Below are 16,072 nucleotides of genomic sequence, written 5' to 3'. Positions count from 1 at the left end.
AGTGAATGAAGAGCTACCTTTAATAGCAGGAACTTTCTTCTCTGGAACTGAAACTACAGGAAGCTTCTCCTCCACTGTTTCTCTGGTCACTGCAGTATCAACAGTTGAGTCAGGCCACAGGCTCTCATGTATACCGGGTACAAGACAATCTCTCATGTACTCCAGATACAATACAGCCTGGCTAAAGGTTGAAATACAAAATGAACCATCATGGATGATGATGGTACCTTTTGGTAGTGCTGATTCCTCCTCAGCTGTCACCAACTTGATTTCTTGCTCCTCGACTTTGGCCACTTAAAAGAAACTCATTACGTTAGCATCAGACAGAAAGAGGATGAGACACAAAGAAAGACAAGGACAAGGAAGGGATGACAACGGTGGTGAGAGTGAGACATTTGTAGAAGATTTTAGTAGCAGAGGGCAGGACTAGTAGGTACCTTTGAAAGCCTTTTCCTCTTTCACTTCCAATATCACTTCCTGTGTCTCCACTCTCTCTTGGACAACTATTGGATGGGAAACACAGAAAACCATGATAAGTTGTTGTTGTTTTGAAGAATGATGGTCGAGATCTATGCATCAGAACCATGTTAACTACAGAACCTGACTTTAGGGGTCAAATCCTGTACACATGGAATGTGAGACAACAAGAGGGATAGAATGAAGGCCTCCACTTCTTTGTCCAGTTCCAATCAAGAAAATCTCACAAGTTTAAACATGAAGACGATTATGTGGACGCAAGAAAGGACAAGGAAACATGAATTTTTGGGCAATTAAACCTACTGATTTTTTGCAGTATGAAACAAAAAAGATCATACTGCATTGTGTAGAAATAAAAAATGACACATACTGAACAGTATCTCATACTGATGCAGAACATCTTGACTTTGCATTCAAAGATGAAATACTCCAAAGTGCGGCCCCAGGGCCATTTGCAAAAATAGCAAAAATTGCACCTGCAAACCAAAATGGCTGGCTACCTGCATGTCTTACACAATATTGTCTTGATTATTTTTGTGCATCATGATAAAGATACACAAACTTGCAACGTTTGTTACATTTTTTTTAGTTAAAGCCATCAAAAATGATTTTGCAACTTGATTTTATAATTATTTAATTTTTTCAAAATAATAATGAAATAATATTATTAGTAGTAAATCATTATAGTAATATTAATAGCAAGAGTAAATAATAATCATAGAAATAAACAATTAGATAATATTTTATTTTGCTCTTGATTGCTTTATTTATTCATTTGTTTAATATTGAAGAAACTATTTACAAACCTTATTAACTATTACCAGTAATTGTGGAGTGATGGAGAAGAGGTACGATTAAAGAGGCTTGGCTATAACCTACGCCTTTTCGGAAATGTTGAAACAATTTCATATATAAATAACAATAGTAGTAGTAATAAATAGAACTACAAATAGTACTACTTCTAATAATAATAATAATAGTCTCTTTGTTGTCTGTATCACAAAGCTGAGAAGTGGGCTGTTTTTTCTTTATGTTTATTCGACAGCTTTGCCTATCTTGACCCACACTGGACCAGCTTCCTTATAAAATGTGAAGAATAGAAAACACCCGAGAACCTTCAATTCTTCTACATGCAACTCCAGGGGGAAAGTTTGGAGAACTCTGATTGAGTGGCTTTTTACAAGGTAAACATCCATCCATCCATTTTCTGTACCGCTTATCATTACGAGGGTTGCAGGCATGCTGGAGCCTATCCCAGCTGTCTTTTGGGCAAGAGGTGGGGTACACCCTGGACAGGTCACCAGCCAATCACAGGGCACATATAGACAAACAACCATTCACACTCACATTCATACCTATGGACAGTTACCAATTAACCTAACATGTTTTTGGAATGTGGGAGGAAACCGGAGAAATGGGGATATCATGCAAACCCCAGTTCTCATGAAAGCACTGACTCAAATAGGAATGAGCGGGAATACCTGTTTGTTCAATTTCTTCTTTGTATTGATAGAATTCAGTCGATTCTTTAGAAGAAAAGACAAAAGACACACCGACATTATTCCCAACTTCAAATGTCTTGGTGTTGAAGGCTGCACTCCGTCTTACCTTGAATCTCTACTGACGATGGCGCCTCGGGCCTCTGAACTGACGAGTCTTGCACATCTACAGCCAAATGAAGGCATTTGTTTAATTAAAAAAAAAAATTCTTTCTCTGAAGTGCAGCTAAATTTAAGGTTCGGGGAGGCTCCCAGTGCACAACCTTTATCCTAACGCACCATTAATAGAAAGTGACTTATTTAGTCGTATAAATACTGCTTGTCACAAATACAGCCTGTAATTATATTGGGGGTGTGGATTGATTTGTGAAGTAGTCTTTCTATTGCTTAACTGAACAAGCATGACATTTACAGTTCCCTTTGAAGGAAAGTATTACGAAGAAGTACTACAATACAGTAATAGCAACATATTGAAAACATTGAACCAGACAACAAAACAGATAACCACAAAGAGGTAGCTAAAATTCAAGATGTCTGCTTGGAGCTTCAGTGCCTCTGGTCCGACATGAGACAACCACATGAGTTCACATTCTTGACGTTTACATAAAAAAAAACGTCAAGACAAGAAATTCTTGTTTTTGTTCGTAGTCGTGAATAAGAGAGTGAAAGTGAGGCTCATCCAAAGACAAACACCTGACTGTTCTAAGAAAGACAATACTTACCAAAGGGAACCATTGCTATTTGGATCTCTGTGAAAAGGGGAAGAGCGAAGAAGGCGTTAAATACGGAAAGAAATCAATCCAAAATTGGCGCCTGACTTTTAACTGTACCTTTGCCAGACAAATAAAGCTCAGCTGTGCTCTTAGCCTCTCCTCTGGGCTCCAACCTCACAATCACCGAGTACACGCCTACATGGGACGACCATGAACACTCCAGTCATGAAAAGGACACACAAGGATAAATGTGACGGGCCTCTGTGGCGCTCTACGCACCTTCGTCTTCAACGGTCACGTTTCGGATGACCATGAAATGTCTTCGCCCCTCACTTCGAAAGTTATACTTAGGGCATTCTTTCAGTTCCCAGGTATCTTTGTACCATGACACGATAGCGTTGTCAAAGGACACCTCGCACTCGAAGGTGGCTGCTTGGCGCTCGCTGACTTCGACATTGTGGATACGTTTGGTGAAATGAATTTGTTCGACTAAAAGACACAAAGACGTGAACGCGTTTGTCACAGCTGAGAAGGCACGGGAGAGTAAAGTAAAGAACACAACATCCACATGAAGGTTAGCAGGGGCCATCAGAAGATGTTAGGATGATGGATTGATGGACTCGAAGCAAGGTAGATGGAATAGGACAACCAGTGGGATGATGTTGAAAATATGGAGTGAGATGTTAAGGAAGAAGGAGACAATCCCAGAAAGAGGAGGACAAAAAAACTAGTCCCAGATTAGTCTTGGGTTTGATGAGGGGATACCAGAAGAGGGTTAGTGAAAGAGCATCCAGCACAAAGTCAAGGAGGTTTCCAGATACAAACCTTCCACCCAGAGGTCCGCCGAAGATTGCAGGTGCTGGTACCTGCAGGTGTATCTTCCCTGATCGTCAGTCTTCAGGTCTCTGATATGAAGCTTCTGAACCTTGTGTTTGACCTCGGACGTGAACCTGCCCTTCATTTCTAACTGCTGGCCGTTCTTAAACCACTGAGCCTCTACGTTAGGGATGGACAACTGACAAGACAGCGTACACGACTGGCCTTCCTTACCCGATGTGTCCTGCAGGTGCTTCTCCACCTCAGGCTCTGAAAGAGAAGAATAACAGAGCTCCTGTCAGTGCGTCAATCAAATGTCAAATCTTGAATATTGTTCATTTATTGGTGATTCCTGGCCTATTTCTGTTTTTCTCTCATACTAACATCTACAGTAAACCTTGGATATATCAGACTCGGATATATCGGAAATTCGCTCACAACGGGCAGATAAAAAAGAACCGATTTTTCTGTAATGCATTTCCAATAAAAATTCATTGCATATATCGGATTTTTTATAACGGATTTCGCCTATTTCGGACAAAATCTCCAGTCCTGTTCCAATGCATTTCCATTAAATTTCCCTCGCATATATCGGATGGCCGCATCGTTATGCTAATCTTGTTGATGTCACTGGCTATTGTCTTTCTCCTGGCTCCAGATTTAGGACAAATATAAAAGTGAGTGACGTCAATAATACTAGCACAGCAGTGAATGAGATCTTAACCTCACTATTGGAAATAACGTAGGCCTGACGGGCGTAACAGGGCCTAGCTTAATTAACAATTTGTTATGCTCAGAGTCCAATAAAGTTAAATTCTCATTACCTTACGTCTATTTTCATTGCCCAGTCCAGGTACATTGGAAACATAGTCAAGGAAGTGCCTTTTTATAACGGATAAAATCCGATTTACGCATATACCGGATATAAATCTGATATATGTGTAAAACTGACATTTTCCGATATACGCATACGTATAACGGATTTCGCTTATATCGGACAAAACCAGTGGGAACAATTGAATCCGATATATCCAAGGTTTACTGTACTTAAATTGACTAAACAGGACCCAGCAGAGAACTGACCCATGACTGTGAGCTTGGCACTGGAGATATGCGGCCCGCACACCACCCTGTAGTTGCCCTGGTCGGACACTTGGCACTGCTTAATTTTCAGCAGGTGGCAATCTCCGTTGATGATGATGTCATACTTGGCACCAGTATCCAGTTTCTGGGTGCCTTTGTACCAGGACAGAGTAATCTCAGGGTAGTTGATCTTGATCTCGCACTCAAACACCGCCACATTGTCCGCCAAGACAGACTGATCCGAGATGTCCTTCACGACGGTGACGGGCTGCAGACGGGACAAGAGGACATGTCCTGTCAGAAATGTGTTCGTGCTATGGACCAGCTGTCGTTGCTGCGGTCGACTGACCTCGGTCCGCTCCATTCTTTTCTGCAGGTCGGCTACCAGTCGTGCCATGTCCTCATCAGACTCTCTCGGTGCACGTTCCACTTCCTGTCAACAACAACAACAACAGCCACAATGGTTAGTCCCTGTTCTACCTGTGCATCATAATGTCTAGCAACTGTTGCTCTGACCGGTCTTCCACTTTCTTCTGATTTCTCCTGCTTGAGCTGCTCAATAGCCTGCAACAGTCCTCGGTAGTCGGTGATACCGTACATGCGAGCGTATTTCTCATACTCTTTGGGGTCCACGTTCCTCAGCAGTTCCACAATGTCAATGTCTTTATCTGTCTCGGGACTCTTCTGCTTGGACGGAGTCCTGCGGGCCAAACAGGTTTAAGGTTTAAAATGCATACTGAATACTCTTGAGTCTTTTGTCTTGCATACAAAAACATGAGACAGTCCTCTGCACTCCACCCAGGTTTGTGGGATATTTTGGACATTTCAAAATAAGATGTTCCAACAAATCACATGTATCTGCATTTCAATTCAGTTTATATGCATACAGTGGGGAAAATACATATTTGATCAAACCCTTGTTGGCAAGCACAGAGGTGAGACGTTTCTTGTAGTTGGTCAGCAGGGTTGCAGTCCTGGCATGGAAATGCCAGCACAGCTCATCAGTAAAAGATAAAAGACAGCCCAGCATGTGACTGAGGTTTTCCTGACCAGCCTGTACTACATGTTGTGAGAGATTTGCCTACTTGGATGTTGCCCACGCGGCATCGAGGCAATCAATGGCACAACAAATGATGCCTTAGCCTGACTCGGCAGTTGTTGGCCTCGTATTCATTCATTCATTTTCTACCGCTTTTTTCCTCACGAGGGGTGTGGGGGGTGCTGGAGCCTATCCCAGTTGTCTTTTGGGCGAGAGGCGGGGTACACCCTGGACTGGTCGCCAGCCAATCACAGGGCACATATAGACAAACAACCATTCACACTCACATTCATACCTATGGACAATTTGGAGTCGCCAATTAACCTAGCATGTTTTTGGAATGTGGGAGGAAACCGGAGTACCCGGAGAAAACCCACACGTGCACAGGGAGAACATGCAAACTCCACACAGAGATGGCCGAGGGTGGAATTGAACACTGGTCTCCTAGCTGTGAGGTCTGCGCGCTAACCACTAGACCGCCGTGCCGCGGCCTCGTATTCATTTTTAAAAAAATATGATCTGCACATATTTTTTATGAAACACTGATTTCCCCACTGTATATATACATACTGTATACTGTATATATATATATATATATATATATATATATATATATATATATGTGAGGAAACTGACTTCTTCAGTTTGGCTCGAAGGTCTCCTTCCAGCTGAGCTGATGTTTTCTTCTCGTCCACAGAAAGGTTGGTGGCGCATTCGATCTCGCCGTGCTTGTTGGAGGCCACGCACCTGTATTGGCCTGAGTCAGACTTGGTTACCTCTCTGATCTCTAGTTTGGCCTCTTGGCCTTTTTGCTCGATGGAGACCCGTCCACCGTGCGTGAGCTGCCTCCACTTGCCCTTCATCCACTTGACGCTTGGAATGGGGTCACCGCCTACTTTGGCAATGAAGGTGGCTGAGCCCTCTGCAAAGACACCAACCATGAGGTCATCATATCAAACAGAAAGAAGATGAAAATGATGATTTGGCTTTGCTGGTGTCTCACTCTCAGTGGCATTCACGCTCTTTGGCTCCTCGATGAAGAACAGGTTCTCCAGCTTCTTAGTCGGAGCAGTATCAGCAGCAGTTTCAGTTGGAGGCGGAGCTTCTTTACCTTTCAGCACAATACAACGTAAGCAAATCCTAAAAAAACTTTTTTTTTATGAATAATGAGGAAGTTCTTTACCCTTGATTGTAACTTTAGCTCTGCAAAGCTCGCTGCCGGCGTCATTGGTGGCCTTGCAGATGTAGTCGCCAGCATCGTGACGGGAAGTGGCGCCGATCTCCAAACAGGCTGTCCCATCAGAAAAGCTAATCTTGGTGCTGCCGGCTGACACCAGCTCTTTCCTGTCCTTCAACCACTGAATCTTCATGGGTGGGGATCCACAGACGTGACACTTGAGACTGAGCTTCTCGCCCTCCTCCACAGTCGCTGCTTTGAGCGAGACGTCAAACACCGGTGGTTTCTTCGCCTCTGAAGAGCAAATTACACAATGTCAGCCACAGTGGTGAACAGGCTTCAATATAAAACATTAGCTATGCTCGAGACATCAGACAACCCACCTGAGATGCCCAGATTGACGTTGCAAACTGCTTTCCCTGCCTCGTTGGAGGCCTGGCAGCTGTACCTTCCACTGTCAATCACTTGGCCGCTCTTGATACACAGCACAGCCACATTACTCTTAAAACTGATGTCATATTTGTCTGAGCTGGAGATCTCCGCATCATCCTTCAACCAGCAGACTGTCACGGGTTGCGAGCCGGAGACTCGAGCCTCCATCTTGACCAGCCTGCCTTCGATGTCCTCCATGTGCTCTGACGGCTTTTTGGTGAACACTGGAGGGTTTTTGCGCTCTAAAAACAAGCAGAGTGCCAGTCAGGACATATGTTAGGAATGTTTTGGCACAAAGATACGGTCACCAATATCACTATACCTTTCACAACAATGTCAGAGGAGCATGAGTCCTTGCCCATGTCATTGGAGGCATGGCAAAAGTATCTGCCTGAGTCGTCTTTGTCAGCCTTCACTATGCTCAGGTAGGCCGTGTTGTCCTCGAATCGTATCTTATAATTCCCGCCACTGCGGATATCTTTATGATCTTTTGACCATGTGACTTTAATGGGGGCGGAGCCGGTCATGTGACATTCAAGCTCAATGCTATCTCCCACTGTCACCGCCTGTGTTGGTGACAACTTCCTGTCAAAGACTGGAGGATACCTGGGCTCTGCAGGAGGGAAAGAGACAAAAAGATCTGATCCATCTGATCTGGTCTGACTATGTTCAAAGATGTTTTCCCTCACTGACCTTGCAAAGAAAGCTTCGCTCTGCAGGAGGCAGAGCCAACACTGTTGGTTGCCACACAAGTGTACTCTCCCGAATGCTTAAGATCACTGTGACTGATTTCCAGTACTGCAGTGTTATCATCGTACACCATGGAGAACTCCCCCCCCTGGCTCAGATGCTCGCCATCTTTCAGCCATGACACTTCAATTGGCGAGGAACCGGCCACGCGGCATTCAAAGCGCACTGTCTGACCTTTGGTCTGCTGCAGGCTAGTGATTTTCTTGGGGAAGGATGGTGGCGTTTTGGCCTCTGGGGGTAGAAATAACATAATGTTAAAATTCTTTACATTTTTTTGCTAAACCTTTGGAGCCCACATGTACCTTGCACGCTAAGTCTGCAAGTGGAAGAAGCAGAGCCAATCTTGTTCTCTGCCTTGCAGGTGTACTCGCCAATGTCGGCCTTTGTGGCCTTGCTTAGTTTGAGGCAGGCGACGCCCTTGGAATACTCCAACCTGCAGGTGGGGCTAGAACGCACTTTGCCATCGCCCTTGAACCAAGACACTTTGATTTCAGGTGTCCCCGCCACATGACACTTGAGGCACACGGCGTCGCCTGACGTCACCTCCATGGGCTCCAGTGTCTCCAGGAAATGAGGTGGCTCTGTAGGGGCGAACACATCAGAGTGAAGCCTGCTGGACCAAGCTAATACCGCAGCCACAAAGCCTTCTTTTAGAGAACGACATAAGAAATGCATGCTTACTTGCATGATCAAAAGTAAGATTTAAAAGCAAGATTTAATTGGGTTTGTATCCAGAGTAACTCTTAACAAACATTTTTTCAATTTGCATGCATTTGAGGTAAGAATGTTTTCAATATTCAGCTGGCATTTTTCAACGGGCAGCGTGAACTAACCCAGAATGGTCACGGTTGACTCGCAGGTATCCTGGCCGGCGTCATTAGACACTTGACAGGAAAATGTCCCAGCAGCATCCTTGTCTTCGGTACTGAGACACTCCAGGATGCAGGCGCTCTCCGTTGTGGTCATGTTGTACTTGTATGACGCAAAGATCTGCTGCTTGTCTTTGAACCAGCTTACCGAGATCATTGGCGTCCCGGCATAGGAACACTCAAGCGTCAAAGTTTTGCCTTTCTCGACTGACACGTCTTTCAGCCTCTTCACAAAGGATGCTGGCTCTGGGCGGGATCAGTGTGATCAGATTAGTTTACAGCTAACTTTAAGTTGCCAGTTAACACTGAGCACACAACTATGGAGGATTTTCAACTGACCTTTGAGCATTAGATTGACAGGGAAACTCTCCTTGCCAACATCGTTGATGACCTGGCAAGTATACTCTCCAGCGTGACTTCTGTCTACTCGGAAGAGCTCCAGCATGACTTGGTTGTCCTTCAAGGAGAAATTACAACCCCGTCCAGCCTCCAGCTCCTTGGTTCCCCTGAACCACTTAAGCCGGAGGGGGGCGCTGCCCTTGACAATTGCCGAGAAGGTCACGTCAGATCCTGGCAAGGCCTCGGTCGGCTGAGGCGGCACCACGAAAGATGGTGGCTCTGTGTACAATACAAATTTATCTAACTTTGTTGCACTGCACACAGAACAATGAGACCATCAAAGCAGTTGCTCTTAGCAGTGCCCATGGACACAGTAAAAACTATAGGACACTTTTCAGTGGTGGCATCAACATGTTAGAGCTGTCCTTGGAGCACTAAAAGGCTAAACCTCAGGGGTTTAACCTCAGGGGGGTAACCTCCTCTCCATCAGCAAATACATGGCCCGTGATGCCTTGATTAGTTCATGTGGAAGTTTTTTTTTTCCACCAATAGGAAGGTGGTGTCATGTCATTTGAGGTTGTTTTATAAAAAAAAAACAATCAAATGATAAAATAGAAGACAATTGAAAGAAGAAGAATCAGTGCAAAGACACTGCTGACCTTTGACCTCAAGGGAAGCTGTCGTCTCACTGGATCCTGCCTCATTGACAGCCTTACATTTATAGACTCCAGAGTCAGACAGCTTGAGCGTGGGCACCCGTAGAGTGCAGTTGTTGTCCTTGAAGGATATGTCGTGATTGGGCCCGCTATGAAGCTCCTCGTCACCGTGGTACCAGGTAATTGTGAAAGGTGGCGATCCAGACACTTTACACTCCATCTCACCAGCATGCCCAACCACAGCGTGGCAGTCCTTCAGTTTCCTTGTGAAGGATGGCGGCATGATTTTATCTGTTAAGGATGGAAAGATAGAATGAGCTTTTCCTCCCATTGGAACTCTAAATACGTAAATACGGCTTTTATCTGTAAAGTGCGGAGCCCAAAAGAAGAACTGGATAGTTGCCTCACATTGTATCATCAAGACAAAGTTAGATGTAATCGGACACCAACCTAAGACAGTGAGATTAATTTTGCTGAGATCCTTTCCGACTTCGTTCACGACCTCAAATGTGTATTCTCCTGAGTCCATTTTCTCAGCCGACAGCACATTCAGGCTGGAAATCATCCGGGTAAATGAGATTTTATATTTCCTCCCGGAGGCCAGTTCCACACCATCCTTGAACCACTTAGGTGTGAGCTCTGGGGTGCCGCACACTTTGACCTCTAGAGCGGCAATATCGCCTGCAGTCACATTCAGAGCATCAGGCTTATCCACGATCCTGGCCGGTTCTGGAATTGACACACAAGTAGTAGAATTTGTTTACAGTGCTGCCTATGAAGGGGAAAGAAAACAACTTGGGGAGAAAGAGAGAATTATATGGTTACCAACCTAGAACAGTCAAATTAGCAAAACACTCCACGCTCCCAGCATCGTTTCTGAGCTGGCAGGTGTATCTGCCTGAAGCTGCTGCGTCGGCCGTAAACACTTTAAGAGCAACCTGGTTGTTCTCAAAGGTGATTTTCCTGTTGTCACCGTCTCTGAGAATGTGATCCTTGTCCTGAACCCAGGACACAGTAATGGGTTCAGAGCCTTGAACAGTGGCCACCAGGGTCACCTCCTGTCCCAGAATCACTGTCATGTTTGACAGTTTCTTCACGAAAGATGGTGGCTCTGGAGAGACGAACAAAGGTCAGCAAAGTGACACATATCTAATTAGGATTCTCATTTGACTCAAGTCTACTGACCTCTGAGTTTAACGTCTGTGTGGCAGATATCACTTCCTACACTGTTTGAGACTTTACACTCGTATTGGCCGGCATCCACCAGCTCAATCCCAATGACGTGCAGAGTGGCCGAGGTCCCTTCGCTCAACATCTTATACTTCCTGCTCTCCATCAGAGGCTTTTTGTCTTTGAACCATGTAATCTGGAAGGGAGCTGTACCGCGCATCTCACAGTACAGACTCACATCCTTCCCTTTCAGCTCCTCTACTGGTTCAGGTACTTTAATAAATGATGGTGGGTCTATGGAGAGACCAGTAAACCGTTAAAGAGGCACAAAAAAATGATGACAGCAAAAGTCAAAAGCTGAAATCCAAAAGTTTATAATAAAATAAATAAAATTAGCCACTGATAGTGGAGGTGACCTCAAAAATGGAGAAATAAGGCTGATATGATGTCATTTGAGGGGGAATTTACACTAACTCATTCAGAAAAAATTAAACACACTTATAGTGCTTAAAACTGGGACAACAATGGTGGACTCTAATTTTTTTTTTAATTTGAGAGGTCTGCTTTTTTGTTTCTACAGGAGCATTAACTAGGGATGAGCGAGTACACCTCTATCTGAACCTGTACCTGTATCTATTCACTCATCTAAATGATCTGTATCCATATCTGTACTCAAAGTGGGTGGGGCATAAATAGGAAGTCGGAAGGGGCTTAAATCGGTACATTATTTTAAGTCAGAAATTGGCATGGATTAATCAGAAGTTGCTATATTTATTGTTTATTATTAAGCTACATCTGTGCTGTGTATGTGTGTAAGTTCAATTCTTTTTAATGATCCGTGTGAACTTGCTGATTCATGGAAACATCCAGTGATGGCAAACAAATAATCTGTCAGCCTTGTTCACTGTAGTTTTCTCAAAAGCCTCACATTTAGTACTATAAGCAAAGTTTTCCAACTGACTTTATATCACCCGCCAAATTATAAGCAAGCAGACGAAGAAAAAAAAAACACGGGCAGTGACTACATAAAGCTGTCTTGTAAAATGCAACGCATACTTTACAAAACAAGTTTAAGATTGTTAAGTTAACCAAGTAACTTATGATACAAACCGAAATAGAGGAAATCTAAGGAAAACCTATAGTGGAGGCAGTTGGCAACGCCACATAATCTGTTTTCAACTTGACACCGTGTTTGTGATTAAGGCAGCTGTGTGACTGACCAATCACGGAGCATGAAGAGAGAATAGATAATGAAGATTTTCTTTCAACATTAATACAGATAATGATGAGATGTACGACTTTCATGGCATTATCCATAACAGATACTCATTATAAAAGAGTATTTGGTATTATAATGAGTATTCGGCTCATCCCTAGTCCTGACTAAGAGTATTTGCTTGTGAAACTGCTGTGGATGTGATTTTAACATTGTGTTTGTTGGTTCATTCATAATGGAACACAAGTCAAAAAGCAAAAACTGATATTTGCTCAAAAATACATTTCATGTGACATCTGGCGGATGACAGTTTTAAACTTTTTGGGCTCTATTTTCGTGGCACAGCGCAAGGTGACACAAGGTGGCGGAGCGTGGCGCACCCGATACAGTGGTAATTTCGTCCAGCGCACCACTGAGTGCAGACAATTTGGTAATCTGTTAGCAGATGGCCATGGTGGTGCACCAGGGGGAGGTGTCCAGATTTTCAGCTTGGCGCAGTGAAAAACGGTGCACTGAAGGTGTGCTGACCTGGTTTATTCTCGGCGCAGGCGAAGCACACCTGGCGCAGTGTTAAATTGGCTGACAGGCGCACAGTGCACACACGTCACCAAAACCTCACAGGCAGGTTTTCAGTGTCAGACACATTTCAATGCAATAAACAATCACAGCAAACACTATTTAATATAACCGTCTAAACCAGCATGTACGTTTTTGGATTAATTGTCCTATCACATCTGACGCATAATGGGAACTAATGAGTTCCGCTTTTTTCAGCCAACCACAAACAGCCACGGCATCCGTTACAGAGTATATATTCGGCTTCTCTTATCGGCCTATCACATCTCATGAATCTCATAGAAAAAGGAAAAAAAAGAGAAAAATAAAAAAGAGAGACGCTCGTTGAATAAATGTAAGTCAGTCGGTGTTATTCTTAACGTGATCTGAAAAGATGGACAATATGCACGAGGATGAGGAGGAGATACGTTTGCGCGGCGCACCTGTACCTGGTCTACGAAAATAGAGCCCTTTGACAGTCACTGATATTGAATAGGAAGTCAGAAATAAACAAACCTTTTACAGCTAGAGTGGTGCTGCAACTGACACTGCCAGCATCATTCTGAGCTTCACATGTGTAAACTCCATCATCATCAAAACCGGCGGCGAACAGCTCAAGGACTGCCACAGAATCAATAAACGACGTTCTGCAGTTGCCACCATCAGTAAGCTTAGTGTCCTGTTTGTACCAGGTCACCTTGAGCGGTCCGGTACCAGTGACTCTGCACTCCAGGCGGAGTGGCTCACCCTGCTTCACACACTTATCGGCAGGGAGTTTCAGCTCAAATTCTGGTGGTTCTGGAAAGCCAAAACATTCACGTTAGCTCGTGAACTTGAAGTTGGGTTTATACCGTAAAAAAAAAAAAAACATTCATATTGTTGCTGATAAAAAGCTAACTAATTCACTAAACAAATGTAACAAACAATCTGTAGTTTGGCCTAAGGTATGTCTTAATGCTAATTAAGACACAGAAGACAAGACTGACAAGACGAGTATCCAACCTTTGACCATCAAGTCTGCACTACAGCGTACAGAACCAGCATCATTGCTGACTTGGCAGGAGTAGACACCACTCTGGTTGACACCCACTGAGTAGAGCTCTAAGAGGCATGAAAGCCCCTCCAGTCCCATGAGACAAGTGGGTCCGGTCATGAGTTCTGTGTCATCCTTAAACCATTTCACACTGAATGGTGGTGTTCCCTTGAATGTTCCTTTGAAGCGAACTGTGGTGTTGGGTATGGCCGCCTGAGACTCAGGTACGGTCACAAAGCTTGGAGGTTCTAAAGACAGATAAAAAGACGGATGGGCTTAAAGCAGGTTCTGTAGATCCGGTGACCAATTCAAATGGAACAGAAAGTCTAACCTTTGACCTTCAGGATTCCAGTACATTCACAACTTCCTGCTGTGTTGTTCAGTTTGCAAGAGTAAGATCCTGCATCCGAAATCTCTAAATGCTCAATTTCCACATAGACAGAATTGTCCTGCTGAATAAGTTTGTGTTTCACGCCACTTGAGATCTTGGTTCCATCTTTCTGCCATTCCACTGAGATTGGAATGGAACCGGATATTTTGCAACCGATTTGAACAAAGGAGCCCAAAATCTCATGCATGTCTGTCAGGGGTTTAATGAAGCTTGGTGGGATGACTTGTTCTGTTACCAGGAGAACAAACAGAAGGTGATTATCTTCATCTGGCCCAAAAAGCAACATGTTCTATATACCGCATGCTGACTGACCTAACACAACCACTTTGACTGTGCAGCTGCAACTGCTGATGTGGTTGGACACCTCAAAAATGTATTCTCCTTCATCCTCTCTCTGAGCTGATTGAATCTTCAGACTGCTCATGTTGTTCTCAAAGCTCAACTTGTGCTGCCTGATGGACTGAAGCTCCTTGCCATCTTTCATCCATCTTACTTTGAGCTCAGCCGAGCCTGTTACCTTGCAGTCCAGGCTGACCGGATCTCCAGCCGTCACTTTTACCACCTCAGGTTTCTCTGAGATTTGAGGAGGTTCTGCATGGCAATGAAGTTCCGTTGTTATAGGGGCTGCCATAGTAGACCAAGATCTGATAGCACAGATTTGTTAAGCATACCTTGGACTGCCAGGGTGGCAACACACTTATCCTGTCCGGCTTCGTTCATCACTTGGCAAGTGTATGACCCACTGTGATCCGCTTCACAAGTAGGGATTTTGAGAGTGGCTACATTATTCTTAAATATTCTCTCCATTTTAGGATCTTCCAAAATCCAGTTCCCATCTTTTTGCCATTGCACAGAGAGATTGGGAGAGCCACTGACGACACACTCAAAGACCACTTTCTTACCGAGAACGCATGTAGCATTTTCCATTCGCTTTGTAAATGTTGGCGGCTCTGTTGGGGAAGACCAATCAATAATGTTAATTTTGACCGTGGATTAAAACATAAATTAATTTCTAATTCAAATCGACCAACCTTTGAGGCTTAGCATTGTCTTACAACTACAGCTTCCCACTTCATTGGCAACAGTGCACTGGTATTCACCAACATCACCAGCATCACATTTGCTGACCTCCAAGCCCACAGTGTCACTGACCAGAGAGAGGCCATGTTTAGCACTGGCTTTGAGCTCTTTGCCATCTTTGTTCCACGTAATCTCAAAGGGAGGAGTCCCTGTCAGCTGACAGTCCAACCAGGCACTGCAGCCTTTGACAATGTCAGCTGGCATCAGCTCTCGCACAAACAACGGTGGCTCTGCATTGAAAAAGAAAATAGACCTCTCTGAACATTATTACTTTTAAACCAGCGAGTGGTCGAGGCAAACTCTAAATCAATCGCTTAAACTGAACGCTGGTATCTCGGTGAATTACCTTTGACCTTAAGCTCCATGCTACAGCTCTCGCTACCGGCTTCATTGCGAGCTTCACAGAAGTAAATTCCGCTGTCTTTGATCTCAGCTCCACAAAGCTCCAGTGTGGCCACAGAGTTAATGAAGGCCATCTTGTAGCGACCACTGGGGACGATCTCGGAGCCCTCTTTGAACCAGTATATGTCTATCTCAGGTGTGCCGCTCACTTGGCACTCAAACATTTGGCTCTGTCCTGGGCGGATTACGGACAACCGTGCTGGGGTTCGTGTGAATTTTGGTGGCTCTGAGTAAGAAATACAACAGATGTGTCCATCAGAAAGTTGACGACAAGATGATTTAAGTTGATTGCATGCGTTTCCATCCAAATGTGGCACTAGTCTCAAACGTTATGTGTCCATTTGTCATGTATTGTACCGCACAAGAAATGAATTG

At 44.2% G+C, this 16,072-nt stretch overlaps 1 protein-coding gene across 2 annotated transcripts in view; it reads right to left on the bottom strand.

Annotated features, from left to right (window-relative positions):
- Nucleotides 1–16,072, bottom strand: part of ttn.2 (titin, tandem duplicate 2) — a 179,643-nt gene that overhangs the window by 114,571 nt on the left and 49,000 nt on the right. For both annotated transcript variants that reach the window (XM_058081579.1, XM_058081580.1), the window contains exons 58-89: nucleotides 15,642–15,923; nucleotides 15,247–15,525; nucleotides 14,887–15,165; nucleotides 14,528–14,806; nucleotides 14,156–14,443; nucleotides 13,794–14,072; nucleotides 13,308–13,589; nucleotides 11,036–11,314; nucleotides 10,680–10,961; nucleotides 10,301–10,579; nucleotides 9,854–10,141; nucleotides 9,195–9,473; nucleotides 8,820–9,101; nucleotides 8,289–8,567; nucleotides 7,930–8,217; nucleotides 7,559–7,849; nucleotides 7,188–7,478; nucleotides 6,811–7,098; nucleotides 6,631–6,738; nucleotides 6,264–6,549; nucleotides 5,105–5,288; nucleotides 4,938–5,021; nucleotides 4,589–4,856; nucleotides 3,515–3,775; nucleotides 2,969–3,178; nucleotides 2,807–2,884; nucleotides 2,699–2,725; nucleotides 2,086–2,142; nucleotides 1,959–2,003; nucleotides 438–503; nucleotides 228–293; nucleotides 18–89 (exon numbers count right to left, since the gene is read on the bottom strand). In XM_058081579.1, coding sequence (XP_057937562.1) covers nucleotides 18–89; nucleotides 228–293; nucleotides 438–503; nucleotides 1,959–2,003; nucleotides 2,086–2,142; nucleotides 2,699–2,725; nucleotides 2,807–2,884; nucleotides 2,969–3,178; nucleotides 3,515–3,775; nucleotides 4,589–4,856; nucleotides 4,938–5,021; nucleotides 5,105–5,288; nucleotides 6,264–6,549; nucleotides 6,631–6,738; nucleotides 6,811–7,098; nucleotides 7,188–7,478; nucleotides 7,559–7,849; nucleotides 7,930–8,217; nucleotides 8,289–8,567; nucleotides 8,820–9,101; nucleotides 9,195–9,473; nucleotides 9,854–10,141; nucleotides 10,301–10,579; nucleotides 10,680–10,961; nucleotides 11,036–11,314; nucleotides 13,308–13,589; nucleotides 13,794–14,072; nucleotides 14,156–14,443; nucleotides 14,528–14,806; nucleotides 14,887–15,165; nucleotides 15,247–15,525; nucleotides 15,642–15,923 — 6,906 coding nt within the window. The remainder of the gene's footprint in view (nucleotides 1–17; nucleotides 90–227; nucleotides 294–437; nucleotides 504–1,958; nucleotides 2,004–2,085; nucleotides 2,143–2,698; nucleotides 2,726–2,806; nucleotides 2,885–2,968; nucleotides 3,179–3,514; nucleotides 3,776–4,588; nucleotides 4,857–4,937; nucleotides 5,022–5,104; nucleotides 5,289–6,263; nucleotides 6,550–6,630; nucleotides 6,739–6,810; nucleotides 7,099–7,187; nucleotides 7,479–7,558; nucleotides 7,850–7,929; nucleotides 8,218–8,288; nucleotides 8,568–8,819; nucleotides 9,102–9,194; nucleotides 9,474–9,853; nucleotides 10,142–10,300; nucleotides 10,580–10,679; nucleotides 10,962–11,035; nucleotides 11,315–13,307; nucleotides 13,590–13,793; nucleotides 14,073–14,155; nucleotides 14,444–14,527; nucleotides 14,807–14,886; nucleotides 15,166–15,246; nucleotides 15,526–15,641; nucleotides 15,924–16,072) is intronic.

Source organism: Doryrhamphus excisus, chromosome 9 (assembly GCF_030265055.1).
Source record: "Doryrhamphus excisus isolate RoL2022-K1 chromosome 9, RoL_Dexc_1.0, whole genome shotgun sequence".
Lineage (NCBI taxonomy): Eukaryota > Metazoa > Chordata > Actinopteri > Syngnathiformes > Syngnathidae > Doryrhamphus > Doryrhamphus excisus.
This window is presented reverse-complemented; position numbering and strand designations above follow the sequence as displayed.